This window comes from Aspergillus fijiensis, assembly GCF_003184825.1.
Source record: "Aspergillus fijiensis CBS 313.89 unplaced genomic scaffold BO72scaffold_90, whole genome shotgun sequence".
Classification (NCBI taxonomy): Eukaryota; Fungi; Ascomycota; class Eurotiomycetes; order Eurotiales; family Aspergillaceae; genus Aspergillus; species Aspergillus fijiensis.
In genome coordinates this window covers 1-19,686 of record NW_024469066.1, presented here as the reverse complement: position 1 = coordinate 19,686, position 19,686 = coordinate 1, and the positions used below count along the sequence as shown (strand labels likewise).

Here is a 19,686-nt window from a genome sequence, read left to right as displayed (position 1 = left end):
CCTGTGGCTAGAGGTGACGAGAAAGCGTCGATGCCAGGCAAGGTCATCAGGTCACGCGGTGGCGGTGCATATCTAGCGCCTCACCCCTGCTCTTCGTTGGGCGTTCATCTAAGCTCCTACAACGGGCCAAAATGCCAATCATGCACCTTTGGGATTTGTGCCTGTGACCGAGCGAATAGGATTCCTGAATTTAGGACCACTCGTCAAAGCCGATATGCAGTTCGATGGTATATGAAAATGCTCGCTCTGATGTGGGGTTGGACCGCGTGGGGAACACAACTCAACAATCTATACCATTATCGAAGAAAGTATTCCTCCCAGTCTTGGTTTCACTCCTCCTACACGCATGAACGGGCTATGCTTGACCGAGATGTTGTCATACCGTCCGGAGGGGCGTCGGGGAAGGGGCAAACCAGTGCTGACGTCGGCGTTATCAACGAGCACAGTCAGCCGTCATCCCGTTCGGTTCGCAACAGTATCGGTGAAGTGACGAATTGACTCTACCGATGTCACTACCACTTCGACGATCTTGATGCAATCGATTCCAGCTGGAAGCCTTTCGATCGGTAAGCTATGGCAGCTCTGAAGCTCTCATCGCTGCAGCTGGTGATCAGAACCTCTTCAAGTATTCCAACAGTTTGTAATAATGTGTAAAGATTGTGAATAAGTCGAGCTGATGGCATTGCTGGACGACGTAGGCAGTAGGAAGTCATGGGCGGGCTCTGAAAAGTAGAATCAGTTGGTACGGGGCAGAGTTCGGGTTGAGAGAGCGAAGGATGCGGAAGGGTTTCCATCAGAACTGTGTTCATCATGGATGAAGACTCGCACTACCTGGAGGGCGCAAGATGCTGGCCTATGTCGTGGTGGATGAGCATCGAGATTGAATCGAATCTGCGGAAGTCTGGGTGCGAGGGAGTCCAGGGGGGGTTATACTCAGTCGAATTGCGCGCCTTCATTCGGGCCCCCCTCTATCAGCATGGCTGTATGATGGGAAGGAAGAGATTCGTGAAAGAGAAACCTTCATTGTGGATCGTGAGGCGTGCCTAAGGACTGATCCAGGCTACGGGATGAAGGTCTAGATCACTGCAACAAACTGAGAAAATAAGCCTCTAGCGTTGAACGACAACAGACCCAGAAAGCCAGAGATATGCGTATACCAACTTCCACGAGAGACACTACTAAACAGCCTATGCGATAAGATAAGTTTTATATTTCCCATCTATAGGTACAAGAACAATGCCGCGGAGCAGCAGGTATCACAAGATAAAAGCAATTGAAGCAATGTACAGATCAAAATGAACGTGAGGAGATAAGAAGTCTAGAGCGAATCAACTCTCAATTGCAGATGCAGCTTGCATTAACGTCATTAGACCAACATGAGCCCCAATCAACAGTTGAATAAGAGGCTTGTTGGTATGTCATCATGATTGTAAGAGGTCATTATCTCCGGATTCTTTCAACCGAAACGCCGTTTTCCCAAATGTCATTCGATGAATGGAAGATAGAGCTTTGCGACGCGGCTTAGACGTGACGGAACGGCTCGTACGCGTTGGTGCGGCCGTTCTGCTGCATGGGAACGTGGCCCGGGGGAGGAGGGGGCGGGTAGGCGGTGTTGGTGTAGGCGGGCTGCTGGGGCTGGCCGTAGGGGCCGAGGGGCTCGTAGGTGTAGGGGGCCTTCTCGGCCGTCACGGCGCGGGCGGTGTTGCGGTGGTTGTAGGGGGAGCGGCCGGAGCAGCAGCAGGTGCTCAGGAGCCAGAACAGGGAGGCACCCAGCGAGAAGGCGACGGCGAGCCAGGTGGCGACATACATATTCTTGCCCATCTGGCCCTTGACGCCATAGGATTCCAGCTCGGCCTTGAAGACGCCCTTGAGGACGGCGAACAGGGCGGTTGACGTCACGGAGGCGGCTGTCGTGAAGAGGAATGCGACCTGCAGGCGGGTTGGTTAGTGGAGGGAACGGAATGGGAGGAATGCGTCAGAACATACAGCTGAGACGAGAGTGGTCACGCAGCTTCCCCAGCGACTGCAGATGGCGAAGACACCCACGACCAGTTCGACGATGGTGGCGATGAATGCGATGATGTAGGCGATGAACATCCACTTGGAGACGCTCTTGTAGACCTTCAGTTCCTTCTTCACGCTGCTGGAGAGCGCGTTCTCAAGACCGGACTCTTCCAAGTTCCACACCTCCAACGGGTTGAACCAGAATTCAGCTTCGGGCTTCGAGCAGTTGGTCGTCTTGTAGTCGTTGCCGTTGGTGATGTTGCCCGAGCAGTAACCCCACAGACCGACGGTGTAGAAGTCCTGGATGTTGTACTGCTCCTCGATCTCCTCCAATGCGGCCGATAGGTCGCCATCCGAGACACCGGCGAGATCGCTGATGGCCGAGGTGATTTTTGCGGTCGTCGATGAGGTTCCATTTGTGATGTTTTGGAGGTTGATCTGGATTGAGGTTAGTCTGGCACATGTAAATGCATGCAGGCGCATGGTATACATACTCTGAAGAAGTAGAGATTATCCAAGGTGCTGGAGCTGGATTTGGTACAGCCCAGCCCCACCATGATAATACATATCAAGGAGGCGATGGTGAGGACATATGGGGTGAAGATACAGACAATGCGACCGCCTTTACCCATAGTGCCGATGATTTTTGAAAGTGTGATGCTGTTTTTGGTATTTGAAAAACACTTGTCCAGGGAAGGTTGAGAGTGGACAGAGTTGGCAGGAAAGTTGAAGAGAGGAAGAGAGTGAGAAAAGGCTGGAGTGAGTGGAAAGAGGCTGGGCTTTAAACAAGTAAATAAACGGGTGAGCCGAAGGATCGCCGGGATGATGTAGAGTTGAGAGAGAAAGAGAGAGGCGCAGTCAGCAGCAAGCAAATAATGCGGACGGTTGGGAGCAAATTTACAGCCAAGTCGATCAGCGAACCAATCACGAGATGTGCCGCACCAACTACGCCACGCTTGTTTCTATTTCGATAATGCAATGTTTCCACCGCAACACGGGAAGAGTGGGTCCCTTCACTGCTCTTTTTCTTTGCTTGAGGGCTTTTGACACCGCCAGACCCTCGTGGCGGAGACTCACCAGCCCTACCGCCACGTCAGTTGTGGCTGCGTTAATACGCGTCTTATGGTCAGTCCATCTTATCAAAATCGGCAGACCCTGCCATTGTACGAGTACGGATAGCTAGAAACGGACTGCCTGGTTTGGAGGGAGCTCGAACCAACCCCTTCAGCCCCAGCTTTTAGCACAGTCGCAACACGACTGCCAAAGTCAAATATCACAGACGAAGGATCCGAGCCCGCCCCAGAAGGTCAAACTTATCTGATACACAGTGGATCGACTCCAGCGATCATCATGTTGATGAGTTTATTATTCATCGACCTTTCCACCAGAAGTTGGACGAGTCAGCCCATTGCCCAAGGCCCAGGAAAAGCAAAACAGGAGTTTTAGGCTTCCCCGTTATCCTCTTGGCAACATTAATCTCAATGGTCACAGATAGACATCAACATTGTAATCCGGGGAGACGTACGTACCCCTCGCTGCAGATTCTGCGTCTAAGCCTCGACACACGCACCTCGCGTCTTGGCTTCATCTGCGGCGTTCCATGGAACCCAACAGGAACATTCGCCTGACTAAGCGGGGAGGATATCTCCTGCACAATAAGAGAACTTCAAGGCAGCTCCGAAATTGCGATTTATTGCAGTAGACACGAAAGCATTCAACTTGAAATATGGCAACGATGTTATGACAGGGAAGAGTCATCGAGACCATCAGTGGCTGATCGACAAGCCGATTACTGCGCTCATGCAAACTTTGGCTGTCACCGGGAAGCTTACGTTGGCTGTCTCAGGCCGATGCCCTGGTTTATTGACTTCTATTCTGGGCACCCCCTCAATTCGATCCATGGAACTGTACACACATACTCAGTCAAAAGAACCAGCAGGGCTCAACCTTCCCATCGAGCCAGGCTTGAGCATCCATTCAGTAAGGCTGAAAGGGACAGACCATCAGTACGGAGTACAGCTCTCGTCTATGATGTCAACCCCTTACATAACCATTCACAGGTCAACGCCAAGAATATCCTTGAATATTTACAGCACCTCGTCCTCTACACCACATGAGCTCACCCCAGATACGGCTCCAGAACGTCCAGCATCCCGCTATAAGCCGGCCCGCTGGGCGGCTCCATGCTGAACATGTAATCCGCCCACCAGGGGCCAGCCGCCCACCAAACTGCGCCCTTCCACACGTCCGTGTTGTTGGCCATATACTCCAGCATCCCCGCGATGGCCGTGCGACAGACATCGTTGGCCCCGCCGGCGTACTCGCCCAGGATGCCCACCTTGCCGTTGTCCTTCAGCCACTGTGTGGCGGCCTGCAGGCGTTCCGCGCCGATCGTCTCCGACACGCAGACGCCGGACGTCCCTGAGCCGTCCGAGTCCAGGTACTGGTGCATCTCGTAGACGAGCTTGTCCTGCGGGTCGGTCAGCGCCTTCATATTGTCGTTGATGTCCGCCCAGGTCCACGCCCCGGACCACGAGTTGCCCTCCGCGAAGATGTACTGGGAAGTGGCGCCGGCGGCCCGGATGCCGTCGATCGCCGCCTGGTTGAGGTCCAGCACCAGGGTTTGGTCCATGGTGTTGTATTCGTTGTCTGTGGTCGTGTTAGTACGGACTGCCGGTGGCAGGGGGGTGCTTACTCGTGTCGAAGATGACCAGGTCGTTATCCTTGAACTGCCCGGCGAGGTTCTGCCAGAAGGTCTGGAAGTCGGCGGTGCTGGAGATGATCTCGTTGTTGCTGGGGCGGTTAGCGACGTTGAATTGCGGGATGAGGAGCTCATCACTCACTATCGTCCATAGTTATGAGGGTCTACAATGGCATGGACACCTGCAGCCGTGATTGCATTCACCACCTAACCTTATCAGCCTCGACCATCATGGAGTGCTTGCTCGAACCTACCGTCGTGAGATTGTTCAGGTAGGCCTCGTCATACGACCCCGTCATCGAGTTCGGGACCAATCTTTCCATCATGAACTGCACGCGGAAGATGTTCATGCCTTTGCTGACGAGAGTCGCGATGGCGGAGGTATCCGGGAAGATGTAGTCGATACCCTAGCCCAGTCAACGGGGTGAATTTTGTCGTGGGGAGTGACCGCACCCAAGTTCCCGGAATGGCGGTGCCGAACTCGGCGCCCGACTCATTGGATCCGATCCCTATCGTTATGAGCACTCATCAACTGGGGATATCTCTGATGGGGACAACATACATTCGAAAACAGAAGCCCGCTTCGTGTGTTCGTGGGTCGGGGCCGCCACTGCACTGCCGGCCGCGGCAGCAGCAACGAGTAGGTCAAGCAGCTTCATGGTGCCTGTCGACTGTGGAATCTTGTTGCTTGCGCTCCCAACAACCACAACAGCGTCCGACTTTTATACTTCCATTCCGTGCGGATTCTTCCAAATGTAGAACGGAGCGGTCGACGGACCCTCTACCGTTGCACATCCATCAATACCGCAACCTGACACAACGATCAGCGTGCCTGCCTCTATCCAGCTGTTCAGTAGTGCTGGTAGCAACCCGGATCCTCGACGATCATCGGTGCCATTCCCGCCTTGGCATCTGGGCATTTGGCATCTGGGCCGGGCATCCGGGGTGTGAAACAGGCACGGAGATTACCAGGGATCCTTATTCGCGGAGGTCCGTGGCGGTTCAGGCATGGATGTGCAAGTACCTAGTAACATGATCGCATGGCTCTAGTCTGACAGACTGTACAGAGACTGCCCAACAGCAGCTATATACTCATCACCGACCCTCTCCCCTCCTCCCCCATCCCACCCTCAACAACCAAACCCCAGCACAGCAACCCAGCAATAAAACAAACCTACCACCCCCCCAGAACCCCCAAATACTTCTTCATATCCTCCGCCTGCAGCAAATGATACTTCATCCCCGGATGATAATTATTCCACCACACACAGCTCACCCCATCATCATTGATGCACGTCGCATCCGGGAACCCATACGCCGTCGGATCGTCCAGGACCTTGGTCATGAACGACCACGCGTCGTAGAACACGGTCGTCACCTACCCGCATGCCCCAGTTAGCCAGACCTTTAACCTTACCCCCTCTCCCCTTCCCCAAACTCAACCCCCAGAAAAGAAAAAGGAAATAACATACCCCCGCAAACTCCCCCCGCAACCCCTGCACCATCGCCTCCAGATTCTTATTAAACGTCGCCAGATACGCGGCATGCAACGCAACGGTGGCGTTCCCCTGCTCCAAAAACAAAGGACTGCGGCTAGTGGGCGGGACATTCAGGAACAGAAACCTGCGACCGCCGGCCGCATAGATCTGGGCGACTTGCTGCTTGAGGCGCGCGATGAGGCGCGGGGTGTAGCTTGCTGCGTCGGTGGAGGCGTAGGCGTTGCCGATGCTGTTGCTCGGTTATCAGGCTGCGCTGGGTGATGCGTTTGTTCTGCTTGGAGCCAGGGGCGGAAGAGGGGCAGGGGAGGAGGGAGCGTACTCATTGATCCCGATCCAGATCCCAAACACCGCGTCGCGCGAGGTCCACGGCGCACTGGCCGGCTTGTCGCTGTAGACGGCCTCGAAAAGCCGGAGCTGGGCGGCGAGGTCGCCCGGGTAGGCGGGGACGAGGGCGTTGTCGATGGTGGCGCCGCCGGCGGCGAGGTTGTAGTTGAGCACGAGGGAGGCATTCTCCTGCGTGGTCAGGTAGCCGATGTAGTTGGGGCCGTTGGTGGTGGTGCCGATGCCTTGATTCCTTGTCAGTTCTGAGGCGAGGGGTGTGCTGTCTGGGTGTGGTTGTCGTCTGGGGTTTTGCGTATCACGGGGGAAGGAGGCTGGAGGAAGATGGCTGAGCTGAGCTTGTAGTAATACAGTACATACCTAAATCCGGATTCCCCATCGGCGCCGCAGCAGACGGTTGAGTCCCCGAGGCACTGAACCCGGTCTGGGAGTAGGAGTCGCCACTAGTTGCATGGTTTCAATCTCTTAGTATGCAGTCTTCTTCCAACGGACAACAACAGTATCCATACAAAGTGAAGAAATAAGTCGGACTGGTCGGCCCCGCGCGAGGCGATGGCCTGGCTCGAGCCGTGGCCAGCATGGCTGCTATCCCAAGCAATAACTTCATGGTGGAGCTGGGCTGGCTTAGATCGGATATGAAGATCACAAATAACAATTATCACCTCGAATGCCCTACATGATGGGTCGCCGCTGTCTTTATATGCAGAGTTCTGGCAGAGATTCCCTTCCCCTCACCCGGGGGGGGGCTGCTCGATTGCTATTATCCCGAGACGACCCTGGCCGCTTGTTGCTGCTGCTGCTGCTGCTGCTGCAAGTCTGCAAGTCTGCACTGCATCGCACCACAAAGGCTGGCACTGGAAAACTGAATTTAACCGGCACCCCAACCACTTGCCAGCTCAATTCCTGCAGCTTGTGTTCCGGGGTGCGGGGTTCCAAGCTCTTTGATCTGCAAGGGATCCCTGCAGTGATGATGGGCTATACCCCTTTGGCTACGGGATGTCCGTCTGGCATGATTGCTTGGTTACGGCGGTGACGGTGGATTTCGTTCCGTGAAATGTATTTGCTATGCGTCTATATTTCTATCTCAAAGGTGTACGTGCAATTCCCATGGTAGCTGGTTCTACAACCGCAGATCCAACATCTCCATGCCCGCCCCGCACACAACCAGCTTGGCTGCACCCGATACCTCGTCGTGGATGATATCCAACGACGAGATGTCCGCCACGCAGCTGTACCGCTCCACCGCTTGGTGGATCTGGAGCCTCTCCCGTCCGTGCCGGCGGGGGTCGACGTCGATCCACCAGATCTTGACTTGGTGATCGTTGCCCGAGGACGCAACGACGAACCTGCTCACCCCATCACCGTCAACGTGAGCATGCTTGAGGACGCGAACCGTCGTGACGCAGGCTGCATGCGCGTCGGGAATGGTCACGGTGGCTGTCGCGTCGCTGGCGCCGGGGGTGTCCATGTCCAGCAGAGTCGCGGTCACGGCGTTGTCGTCGCCACCGGCGACGATCAGCGCCAACGTGGCCGACAGGTCGGCCACATCCATGGCCTTGATGCTGTTCCAGTGGATCTGGTACCGGTGCTCGCAGGAGATCGTCTCCGGCGCAATCGATGCTCCGCGGATGGGTTGCTTGGGGAGGAGCGGCGACGAGATGGTGTAGAATCGCTCGAGAACGGAGGTCAAGTTCCACAGGGTGAAGTATCCATCCGTCGCGGCCGTGATGAGATTCAAGGTAGAGCCTTTCAGAAGGAATCGAGCCTGGGTGAGACAGTTGCTCATATAGGTGCCACTGGCGAGAAGAGTGAAGCAGCCCTTGTCGGTGGACGAGTAATGGAAGATCTAGATCATCAGCACAGCGCATGAGAGATGGGAGGATAGTAAGTACCTTAATGGTGGAGTTGGAGTATGTCAGACAAAGAAGGAATCCATTCGCCGCCTCTCCCTCGTCCACTTCCAACGTATCGAAGCTCGTCACCCGCAGATCGGAGTTGGGGTCACTCTTGGGACACTCTCCCGCCAGCATGGTTCCCAGACCGAATCGGGGAATCGAGCACGCCCGCCAGACGAAGAATTGCTCATAGCCTCCGCTGGTAAAGAGGAATTTGCCATCCTTCGACCAGTTCACGCTTTGGATTCCAGTATGATGCATCCGCAACAGCCGGAGGCATTTGAACGCACCCCAGCGGGGCTCTGACCGCGGGTCTTGAGGTGCGAAAATCCGCACGTTGGTGTCTTCTGAGCCAGTCGCAAACAGGGGGCCTAGACCATCCGAGTTCCGCGTGGCACACATGTCCTTTACTTCCCGGCCATGGCTTCCGGAACGCAACGTGCGACTGGCGTCAGGCTGTATCGACAGCGCAGTCAACCCGGACTGAATCCAGATGAAGGATCCCGCCCAAGCGACATCTTGGCTGGGCTGGAACGCCCAGGATCGCCGGCCTCCGTTACAGTTGTGTCTGGCCACCTCCGTCTGAGCGGACTCGTTCCAAAGCACAAAGTCCATCGGCTGGAACCCATAGAACATCAAGTCTTTGGAGACGTTGTCGATATAAGCGCCTGCTATCTCACAATTGAACGCAAGGGAGGAACAGTGGAGCGTTCTCAAGGAGACCGAGGGGTCCGGGCCTGATGAAAAGACCAGCTCATGAATGCTATACGTTCCATTCCGACCACAGGTCATGAAATATGGCAGGTCAGATCCTCTATCCCCGTAAAGCGATGCAAATGAAGTGATGAAGCTGAGTCCTTCGCGTCCGTGTACCTTGCACGAAGGCATGACTGGCCGAAGGGTTTCTGACACTCGCACGGGATACACAGCAAAGGAGCCCGTCAAGGATCCCAGCGCGAGGTACTGGTCATCATGGATCAAGGCTGCAGTCGACACACCGAAACCGTGGGGCAGGTCAAGCTTGACCCTGTCCACGCATGGATCTGCGCCGTCTGCCATCGTAGCCAAGAACAGATCGGCCTTCTCGGCTTTCGGGTAAACTGCGACGAACGACAAAGTTGCAGATTTCTCAGTCGTGCTGGGCTGGTAATCGAGAGCGTACAGTCCCACCGGCCTTTGGCCAGCATCGACAACTTTGGTGAGTGCTCCGGTACTGTGATCATATAGTCGTATTAAGCCTCGGGCGTTACCCAGAAGAGCTATGCCTTTCTGTGGCAAGCCCGTGATGACTGAATACGAGCGCAAGTCTTCTTCAACCGTCAAAGTCTCTTTGAGGATGTGCTGTGTAGTCGAGTTCCCCGTCCCAATCCGTCCGATTTGGATCTCACCACGCACGGTCGTGGCGACAAATGAGTCCTGCGAGACGAATCCGAACCCTTTAATCGAAGTCTCGATGCGAGGCTCAGGATTGGAGGCATCTAGCGATGTTGCGATGCGGTTACGGAGATTGGGCAAAATGACATCTCTATCGCCATGTAGTTCGATGGTAAAGCTCTTCACGGCGCCATCAGCACCACCGGTATAGACAACCGTTTCTGTGTCGGTATGACGCATCTCAAGTGCCCAGATGTGCTTGCCTGTGTGTTTGCGAATAGACATGGTCTCCACCAGGTTAAATTGAGGCTTTTCTGTCGAAGACGGGTCCCAGGTCAGGTCCCAGAGCAAGCATGTAGCATCTTCGCCACGCGACAGCAGATTGACTTTCCCAGGGCCTTGCTTGACAGGCAGGAAATGAACACCCCAGATACGGGCCAAGTGACCAAACGCACTCGCAAGAATGGACTCGGACCCGAGCCCATTGTCACCAGCTCCTGCGCCGAATCCTGTGCCGCGAAGTTCGAACCCATCGGTCGAATAGGCGGGAGTGTCGTGACGGGAAGTACGCTCGCAATCGGAGATGTCCCAGATCCTGACAGTCCTGTCGTCACTACAACTAGCCAGCAGTCGTCCATCACGACCCCCGTGCAAGGAAGGGATCAGAGGAGAAATCTGGACTCCAAAGATCGATCCTTCATGGCCTGTGAAAAAGTGGTGAATCGACCCGGTTGCACTTGTCGTATCATCCTCAGCCAAGAAGCACGACCAAACTATAATCTCGCCAAAAACAGTGCCAGCCGCAACAAGGATGTGGGATTCGGACAGCGAAAGCACATTCGCCGAATAAAGGATGGACTTGACACCAGCCACAAGTTGGCGGATTTCAATCCGTTTCACATAGTCAGCCCCGGCCTGCCTGACAAGCTGCACACCCAAGAGCGCATTGTGGGCAGTCAGCATATAAGCATTTTCGATTTCGCCATCCGTATCAGGCGCGCATCCGGCCAGGATCCAATCCGGCGCGAGGTACTCTGGGCTCACAGCTTGTACACTTGCGTCCAGCTCCTGACTGTCGATGTGCAGACTGAACGCTCGTACGGACTGCCCGCCCCACGCAAGAAAGTCCGCATGTTGTTCTTGTTCTGAGTGACCCAGTGCAACGATCCCATGCACGTGGTTTCGTTTGAACACTTTCAGCTCGGCGAGCAGACGCCCGCTTTCTTCATGAATGAGCCGGACATAGGTCCCTTGGCTCTGGAGAAGAAGTTTAACATCCTTCAAGACCAGCGCCTTCAGCGCAGTTACCGGGACGCATGTGTCAATGTGCTTGGACGCATATTAGCAAACAGCCTCCGTCGCCGACGCAAAAAAGAGCAACCACTCACCTCGAGGGAGGAAGTCATTGATGCTACCAGCGCGACACATTGGTTCGCTTGGTTCCAGATGGCTTGTCACTGACCTCTCTACCTTAAGCGGTGGCTTTTCCCCGCGTGGAGAATCATTTCCTCGCTCAAAATTCCAGAATTTCCACCCATTGTGAGGATGCTTAGATAAGCCGTGCGGGATGCCCACTTTTCCCTATTGAGACGCTGCGACACGTGATGTGCTGTGTAGGAGGACCGAGGGCTCATCTCATTCAACCACAAACAGAAACAATGAATCGATAATGTACCTTGCGCAAAGCTTGGATGCAAATTCGACACGATAGGTTGTTTTGTCGAATGGTTGGTTTTTTGTGCAATACGTGTGTGTTCTACAATTTTCGTCATGCCTCGCAAACGACTCACTTGATATGTTCCGTCGACCGTGGGGTCAGGCTTGACCTTAGTCCTAAAGGATTCACAAGCTTTTCTGAGGATTCTTCGTGGCCTCATTGATCTGACAACCTAGGATGCAAGGAGCTACACATGCTTGCAGAACTAAAACTAATCCAAGACATGCGCGGATTGTTCCGAGAACTTTGAGACACTGATCAACAGGCACAGGGGGTAAGCATGCTGATCAAAGTTTCGCTCACAGAGTGCTGGGCGCTGTTTTCAAGCAGCAGATCTAGTGGTCTCGATAAGAAGCCAAGAGCTATCCTTGATAGAATTTGAGCAATGGGAGGTCCATAAGCTTTGCCTCAAGCGCTGAGCATATGCAGAAAAGGAATGGCCCTCCGGCAAGGTCAGATTGACCGCTTAAAGATGTCATCGGCGCCAGTCGCTGCGAAAAGGCACATCCCCAAAGGCGCTGCTTGAACCGATGAGCACAACGAGGTACAAAACTCAATGGCTACTTCTCCTGGATCTCCACATCATAGCCTGCATGAAGGAAAAAAAAATCATCTCTCGTCATGCGTCAACAACTAGTGATACCACCCCACCGTTCGTCATGATGTTGCAGTGCCGATTCTTGTTTGCCAAGCAATGCGATACCAGGAGATCGGGTTTCGAATGGTCCAAATGCGGAGATGGTCGATCACTGCGACCAAAGAACACTGCATCTGTGCGTGCGGTATAGGAGCTTAAATTATAGACCCGCATGGATCTGAGACTCGCAATTTATCTCGAATGCTCAGTACTCAGTACTCTAGCCTCACGAGCACGGTTTGGTGGGTAACTAATTGTAAATTGTGGTCCGAGAGTCTCCATGGGGCTGGGAAGCACTGAGTACACAGTAAAGTAGGTTACGATTTTCCTGTACTACACAAACCGGAGGTGAAACCCATGCTATTAGGCAGCCATGCAAACCTTGACTGAACTAGCTTCGAGTCGGTAGGGTCTGATTGCATCGTGCAAACTCTGAATTTGCAGCTTCATCTTCAGTGTATCGAGAGCAAACGATCGATGACATCAGATATGGGGAAGGCGTTCTTCGGATCGCGATGACGTCGCGGATGGGATGATGGGGACGGAGGGTGGTATATCAGCCCTTCCTCGACGGTTTCGCTTTTTGTCTTTCCCCTGCTTGCACTCCGTATCTCTGATCATTCTCATAAATTAACAGTGAGCATAACCGAGAGCTCTTCTAATTGCACGCTGTGATTTGCCAATTCGCCCTTGGATCAAGCTTGTTAACAGTACACGCACTTGTACTCAGTAGGTCGTTCGCTGGACTCATTCCTGCCCGACCGAGTCCACAACCGAATCGGGATTAGAGCGTTGTCTCCGCAGTCTCGACGTCACCAGCCTCCCTAAAGCGTTGCAATCACACCCACTTCAACTCTCTAGTGCTTCTATCTTGCACCGCTTGCACCGCTTGCACCGCAAGGGGAGATCCTCAGGACCCAGAGCGCCAGAGTGTCATCGATCCTTCCTTAACAGATCGCTTAACCGGTTAGTGCCTCGCTCAATCCACGGCTTTTAGTCGATCATTAGCCCACTAGTCCAGATCTCGAACAGGTTGCAGTTCCCACCCACCTCATCCTTCGTCGGTCTCTCTTCCGTCGCATCCCGTCGCACTCGGTGCCACACGTCACTCCTGCGCAAAAAAAAAAAAAAAAGCTCTGTCTTAGAAAGGATCCCGACCGTCCGATTCTGCTGCATTCCTTTTCCGCGATTCCTTCTCCTCATATCCTCACTTTGCCCTATCCTTTTCACTTCTCTTGAGCTTTCACAACAACAGCGAGCAACTTCGTCACCATGCATCGCACCTATTCTATGCGCCAGTCGCGCGTGCCCACCGCCTCGCAGATCGAGAACCCTCCCCCGCCATTGTCCTCCACCAAGTCGAACAGACTCTTCGGAAAGGGTGGCTTCGGTGCGTGTTCTTCTTTGACCTCTTATGGTGGACGCCCATCCTGCTAACACGATTAAGGTACAGGCCATGCCCTGCGCAAGAACGCCGCCGGCGCCTTCGGGCCAGACCTAGCCCGCAAGCTCTCCCAGCTCGTCAAGATGGAGAAGAACGTCATGCGCAGCATGGAGATGGTGTCCCGGGAGCGCATGGAGACTGCTGTACGTTGTCGCTTGCGTGGAAGTTCCTGGTCGGTACTGTACTGACAACAGTAGCAACAACTCTCCATCTGGGGTGAGAACTGCGACGAGGATGTGTCTGACATCACCGACAAGCTCGGTGTCTTGCTTTATGAGATTGGAGAGCTCGAGGATCTCTTCGTTGATCGTTACGATCAGTACCGTGTTACCATCAAGAGCATTCGCAACATCGAGGCGTCCGTCCAGCCCAGCCGTGACCGTAGGTTCCTTTTCCCCAGTGCCGCAAGAGTCAAGTTACTGATCGTGTATCCACAATGCAGGCAAGCAGAAGATCACCGATGAGATTGCCAAGCTCAAGTACAAGGACCCCAACTCTCCCCGCATCGTCGTCCTGGAGCAGGAGTTGGTCCGCGCGGAGGCCGAGTCGCTCGTTGCCGAGGCCCAGCTCTCCAACATCACCCGCGAGAAGCTCAAGGCCGCCTTCCAGTACCAGTTCGATGCGCTCCGCGAGCACTGCGAGAAGGTGGCGCTGATCGCCGGCTACGGCAAGCACCTGTTGGATCTGATCGACGACACACCAGTGACGCCCGGTGAGACTCGCCACGCCTACGACGGCTACGACGCCAGCAAGGCCATCATCCAGGACTGCGAGGAGGCGCTCGCCAACTGGGTCACCTCCAAGGCCTCGGTCAAGTCCAACCTGTCCACCCGCTCGCGCACCCTGTCGCAGCGTCGCCGCGAGGGCGTGAACAAGAGCCGCGAGGGTGTCGACCTCTCCGGCCAGGACCAGCCTCTGGGCCGCGACTCGTGGGTGCCCGCCGACCAGCACTCGTCCTACCACCACGATGTAGAGGATGGTGAGGAAGTCGCCAGCACTCTGGACGGTGAGACCCGGGGCCGCGAGGAGGAGCGGGAGCCCGAGACAGCCGTTTAGAGAGGCTCCTGCTTTCCACTTACCGAAGAAATCTGGTTGATATTATCACGATCGTTAAGGTTCCTGGAGTACACCACTAATTGTGATTTGGTTTTCATCGAGATTCCCGCTTGATGTGTTGTTCTGCCTTGTCTGCTTTATCCTCTTTTCCTTTTCACCCCCGATGAATTACTGATAATTAATCGATTCCGATGACGATGTCTATCCTGCCAGAAACCAAAAAAAAAGATCATAATATCCAGTCGTGTGTCCGCCAGAGGGGTGTGAATTTGTGTGTGAGGGCGCACACGTCTGCGATGATAGCCACAGGGGGGATATGACCTTTTTTCGCGGGCGACTTTTTCCCTCTACTGTCCTAATCGACTAATGTAATACTATACCACTTGCCCAAGTTGACGGTGATGGGGAGGTACATGTTTCACGTCTGTTGTGTTCCGTCTTGATTGCAGTCATGTTGTTTAGGATTTGAATAGTAATCGATTGACTTGCGGTCGTTTTCGTTGAAGTATGGTCTTGTAGTAAATTGGTCAAGAGCGTGGTGAGCCCATCCATCTCTTCAAGGCTGGGGGGTCTAGAGACAGAAGTACTTTAGATTGCCCATTCGCCTCTCACCATGAAAACGATAGATACCCACCAACCCAGCACCGCATCTCACTGATACCCGTATAGCGATAACGACCATCCCGGCCTAGGAACCGCCACAAACCCTTGAATAATAATGCATGAGCCCTAAGCAGGACCTCCAACCGCAGCATCACCATTCTCACCAACCATCTTCACAACTAGAGACCACCCCACAACATACCAGTACCGCATGGATGAGCCCTACAGCCACAACCGCAACACAACCGATCACCCACTATCTTCCCATCCGCTGGCCTAGACAAGAATCCCCACCACCATCCCATCCAAAGATGTGACCCCAGAAGATACCTAAGGTTATCGATGATCCCCCCGACCTGGATTTCAGCCATCCGCGGACTCAACTCCATTCCATAGATGAGCACTGCCATGGCGTCAGACGCATACAGGGACAACCCCTCGATCTCGCGAATTCCCCTCCGTAATCTCTTGATAGGGTATCTTTCTGTTGTTCCCCGTTTATCTCACTATTTCTGATACTAGCATCGACCGAGTACGGATGTCACGTCCAAAGGCATGGGACTTGGGATGGTGGGTGGGGTATGTATGGGTGGGTGGTTGGGATGCTGGTGCTGCTGCTGGTTGCTGAAGTTGAGGGCTGAAGTTGAGGGCTGTAGCGGCGGGTATATACTGTCGTGGTGTACAGCCGAGTACAGCATGAAGCAGATATAGATATAGGTATAATGTTAGATATAGACTTACAAGATTCGTCGAGGACCGGAGTTCCTAGCTTGCGTTCTGGTCCGGTGTAGCTATGCTCTGATCATCCGGCTCCGGTGTCGCGGGCTGTCGTCGGGCGGTTGGTGGTTGGTGGTTGAAGCACTTACTGTCATGTGGGATTATTCGGGGGTAGAGCGTGGGTATGTATGAGAAAGGGGAGTTAGGATCTGCTTTGGGCTCATGGAGTGTACTGTTACTGTGCTAGAGAGAGGGGAAGTATAAGTAAGCATGTTTGAATGTATAGAGGCACGTCCACAAACAGCCTGTGTCATCTCTCGATGCCTAGTAAGTTATATATTGACTAATCCTGCCAGGCATTTAGTACAGTGGTATAGCCAGAGCCAGACAATAAAGTACTCACCTCAGTAACGCAGGCCCGGGGCAGACAGAGTCAGCTCCCAATCCGGCAGCCCGTCCCCGCGATTCTGCCTCCAGATTCCTCAGGCAGGAATGCCGAGTGCGGGTGCGGGTTGCGGGTGCTGGCCGAGGTGATGTCAGTCGCCTGCATCGGTCACACCACTGCAGAATGTCCTGCCCTTGAAGAGATCGAGGATCATTTATTCATCGCCTACAACTCACCGAGTGATAGTCTAGTGCAGTGTGCGGTAGCGGACACCTCAGCTGAGTACTGCGTACCCTCGAATCATCTTGCGTTAGAGTAAGGTGCAGAGAGGCTAGTGCAGAAGTACCGTACAGTACATGTAGACCACAGTGCTGAGTTGTTGCAAACTGACCAGCCGATATCTCCCCCGTGGGGGTGCTAGAGTTTGGTGTGATTTAGGTTCATGATGGCGCAATTCCTGATGGGGATTGCATTCATGGACTGCCCTGAGACGAGGCTATAATTCCCTCCAATTAACGGAGTTACCTGGTGTGGGAATATTGGACACCGAAAACTGAAGCAACTCGTTCATTGAAGGTTTGTCCATTGGGCTCTTCTTGTTCTTTCATTTCAGTCTGGTAAACCACTTCGCCCCTAAGTCCCCAGGGGTGGCCGGCTTCAAAGCGCCATCTCATAGCTATAGCCCATACGATAGTGAAGATGCGAGAATGTACGTGCGTGGGTCTCAACTCGAAAACAACCAAAAGAAAGTCAATATAAACACCCCCAATTCCCTGGACTCCGATTTGCGCGTTGGATGGAAACAACGAAACAAACAACACAAAACACAAATGTATATATAGAGAAAAGAAATAGCAAACGGTCACAATCGAGGCTTCCAGATCCTGGTCCTGATCTCCATCCCGCCCTGATAGTAATAACCCGGAAATGTTCAGTAAACGACACACGTGTATATGACTGGCCTTCATATACCGCAACATGATGATGATGAGAATAAGCGTGGGTGGTGTGCACACTAGGTAAAGGATATTGAAAGAGAAAATCAAAAGGTCATTACATCGTCATCCGACTTTCCATCCTAGGATGGGTCCCCGGCCTTTCGAAGCGAAAGGTATGAGAAACATACAAATAGATAAAAACAGATGCGAAGAAGCACGGCGTCAATCGGAATCCTCAACCTAATCAAAGCGCAAGGGACTCAACATGTCGCGTGAGTGGAGAATCAAAAAGTAGGTTTTATGCGATTTCTTTTGATTTGACACGGGCTCAGCTGTCGGTGCCCACACCCTTCTTTTTGGGCTGGATATGTTTCTGTCCAGAGCCGGTGACGCTGGATGTTTTCGAAGTCAAGGCGCTGCTGTCGGTCGGGGGCGGCGCCAGCCGGGTCGAGCTGGCTTCGTGCTTCTCGGTGAGCAGGTTTTTCAGCCATCGGTTCTCCATCTCCAGCTGGGCCACGCGAGCCTCGAGCGAGGCGTTCCTCTCGGTCGTCTCGCGCACGGTGCGTTCCAGCGCCTGTTCACGTTGCTTCTTCTTCATGCGGAACCGGGCACTGGCGGCCGTGTTCCGGCGGCGGCGGTCTTCTTCCGCGGCGCGGCGGACTCCCTCTTCCTGATTGAGAGCCGACGCGAGGTGGTCGCCAGGAATCTGTGTGCTGTATTTGGTGTTTGTGATAGCACCGTTGGGAGGTGATATGGACGAGGAGACATCAGATGGAGTCAGGGCCCCGGGGACCTGCGCCAGATCATCTGGGGGCCCATATGAGATAGGTGGGTAGAGTGGGTGAGCTGGATAGGAAAGCATTTGATCTGTTGTGAAGCTGTCAACACCAAGGTAGAGGTAGAGGAGAGGACGGCAAGCGATAAGATAAAAAAGCCACAGTGGAATGGAGGAAGGGGGGTGGGAAGGAACAATGGAAGCGGAAGCAGCAAGATATGGGGCACATGGAAGGGGATCTTGGTCCGGTACACCAAGGGATGAGAGCTTGGCTTAAGGGTCCGTCACTGACAAGGTTCCCGACGTTGTCATTGGTGTGGATGATTGCGTGCTCACATAGAGCATTGCACTCATCACCAGACAACCAAACGTCCCCGGAATTAGATTGGTCAAAATATGAGCAGTCAGAACAGCAACAAACCAGTGCGCACGAGGAGGGTGATTGCTTTCTCCAGAGTACTCGAGAAATCACCCTCCCGCAATGCATTGATCATTGCTGGGTCCGAAACAGCAGTAAGGGGAGAATGGAAGATAGCAACAGAGAAGACAACAGACAGGCACGAGGCGGTTAGAAAAGGGAATGGCAAAGCCACGGAATCCCCATCAGGCAGCCAGGTAAGACAATCAATCAATCAATCAATCGATAGTAATGGGTTTAAAGTCCCGTCGGTTTCCCAGAAACAGGAGGCAAGCGTTTGCTGTTACATGCATTCCGCAGTAGCTCCAGCATATCCCATCGGAGCGCCGTAGGGCCAGAGATTGGGAAAACGAACCACAAAGCTTGAAGATGGCGCCAACAATGCAACAATGAGAGTCATTTATGAAAAGCTCCAAGCTTCCGACTTACCATAATGCGGATATCCTCGCACATCGATCGGACTGCGCTCGTCCTCAATGCTGTCATACGAACTGACGGAAAGGCCGCCCATCCCCTCGGTCTGGTCGTAATCCATATTCAGGTTCTGGAAGGAGGCCAAAGCTGTCGATTCTGCGTCAAAGGAGTACTGTCGACTCTTGGCCAGGTTGGGATCGTGTCGAGAGAGAAGAAAGTTGAAGTTTTCGAGCCTATCGAAGCTCGAGGCTGTCCGCTGAGCGAGGGTTTGCTCATCTGACATTTTGGCGGTGGAGGGCTTTTTAGAGGATTTTTGGTCTCTTGTCCTCTAAATTAGGTTCTCTGTTTTATTAAAATTGGTTTGCTGGACCTAATGACTTTGCCCCCCAAGTATGCTGGGGGTGGCTTGCTTTTTTTTTCCCCGAGCCAACAGAGAGAGTGATAGATGACCACCAGAGCCAATGTCCGACCCCGGATCAGCACGGTAAAGGAGGGGAGAAGTCGGTTTTGGGTAAAGAAGAACAAATGATCCAAACAGTTAAAGAATAATTTTAATATTTTTTTGTTCTGTCTTTGAGCTGGAAGAGGCAAATGTTGGGGGGTGACTTATAGCAAAGATAAACTGTTTTCCGCATTCACTTTACCTATGATCATGGCATGGCCCGGGACGGCTAGCCACGTACGCAAAGAGCACGAGTTAAAGGACGGGAATAAGACACAATTAGCCTAGCTGAGTGGATCAAACCAGGAGGAATGAGAGGGGAGAAGGA

The 19,686-nt window shown here is 53.6% G+C and overlaps 7 protein-coding genes across 7 annotated transcripts; 2 read left to right on the top strand and 5 right to left on the bottom strand.

Annotated features, from left to right (window-relative positions):
* Positions 1 to 1,521: 1,521 nt before the first annotated feature.
* Positions 1,522 to 2,730, bottom strand: BO72DRAFT_441226 (SUR7/PalI family protein; the record flags this gene model as incomplete). Its single annotated transcript, XM_040943474.1, has 3 exons — positions 2,499 to 2,730; positions 1,987 to 2,442; positions 1,522 to 1,929 (listed from the first exon to the last, which is right to left on the bottom strand). Exons 1-3 carry the CDS (start codon positions 2,634 to 2,636, stop codon positions 1,522 to 1,524), a joined length of 1,002 nt encoding a protein of 333 aa, XP_040795766.1. The 5' UTR covers positions 2,637 to 2,730.
* Positions 2,731 to 4,123: 1,393 nt separating this feature from the next.
* BO72DRAFT_501586 (glycoside hydrolase family 5 protein) lies at positions 4,124 to 5,364 on the bottom strand (the record flags this gene model as incomplete). The annotated part of the gene is made up of 6 exons (XM_040948998.1): positions 4,124 to 4,653; positions 4,700 to 4,797; positions 4,848 to 4,912; positions 4,960 to 5,112; positions 5,159 to 5,214; positions 5,268 to 5,364. The coding sequence occupies 6 exons, from the start codon at positions 5,362 to 5,364 to the stop codon at positions 4,124 to 4,126; spliced, it is 999 nt and encodes a 332-aa protein (XP_040795765.1).
* Positions 5,365 to 5,879: 515 nt separating this feature from the next.
* On the bottom strand, positions 5,880 to 7,123 carry BO72DRAFT_391146 (SGNH/GDSL hydrolase family protein; the record flags this gene model as incomplete). Its single annotated transcript, XM_040941838.1, has 5 exons — positions 5,880 to 6,083; positions 6,178 to 6,433; positions 6,524 to 6,770; positions 6,904 to 6,986; positions 7,053 to 7,123. 5 exons carry the CDS (start codon positions 7,121 to 7,123, stop codon positions 5,880 to 5,882), a joined length of 861 nt encoding a protein of 286 aa, XP_040795764.1.
* A 485-nt stretch (positions 7,124 to 7,608) lies between these two features.
* On the bottom strand, positions 7,609 to 11,580 carry BO72DRAFT_490268 (tRNA (34-2'-O)-methyltransferase regulator RTT10). The gene is made up of 3 exons (XM_040948127.1): positions 11,201 to 11,580; positions 8,436 to 11,141; positions 7,609 to 8,389 (listed from the first exon to the last, which is right to left on the bottom strand). The coding sequence occupies exons 1-3, from the start codon at positions 11,216 to 11,218 to the stop codon at positions 7,664 to 7,666; spliced, it is 3,450 nt and encodes a 1,149-aa protein (XP_040795763.1). The 5' UTR covers positions 11,219 to 11,580; the 3' UTR covers positions 7,609 to 7,663.
* A 1,858-nt stretch (positions 11,581 to 13,438) lies between these two features.
* BO72DRAFT_472958 (Eisosome component PIL1/LSP1 family protein) lies at positions 13,439 to 14,666 on the top strand (the record flags this gene model as incomplete). The annotated part of the gene is made up of 4 exons (XM_040947171.1): positions 13,439 to 13,556; positions 13,620 to 13,753; positions 13,808 to 13,991; positions 14,053 to 14,666. 4 exons carry the CDS (start codon positions 13,439 to 13,441, stop codon positions 14,664 to 14,666), a joined length of 1,050 nt encoding a protein of 349 aa, XP_040795762.1.
* Positions 14,667 to 15,246: 580 nt separating this feature from the next.
* On the top strand, positions 15,247 to 15,831 carry BO72DRAFT_453362 (uncharacterized protein). Its single transcript, XM_040945965.1, has one exon. It carries the CDS (start codon positions 15,389 to 15,391, stop codon positions 15,584 to 15,586), a length of 198 nt encoding a protein of 65 aa, XP_040795761.1. The 5' UTR covers positions 15,247 to 15,388; the 3' UTR covers positions 15,587 to 15,831.
* Positions 15,832 to 17,494: 1,663 nt separating this feature from the next.
* BO72DRAFT_307117 (bZIP transcription factor) lies at positions 17,495 to 19,425 on the bottom strand. The gene is made up of 3 exons (XM_040940476.1): positions 19,323 to 19,425; positions 18,932 to 19,258; positions 17,495 to 18,176 (listed from the first exon to the last, which is right to left on the bottom strand). Exons 2-3 carry the CDS (start codon positions 19,197 to 19,199, stop codon positions 17,638 to 17,640), a joined length of 807 nt encoding a protein of 268 aa, XP_040795760.1. The 5' UTR covers positions 19,200 to 19,258; positions 19,323 to 19,425; the 3' UTR covers positions 17,495 to 17,637.
* Between the last annotated feature and the right edge of the window lie 261 nt (positions 19,426 to 19,686).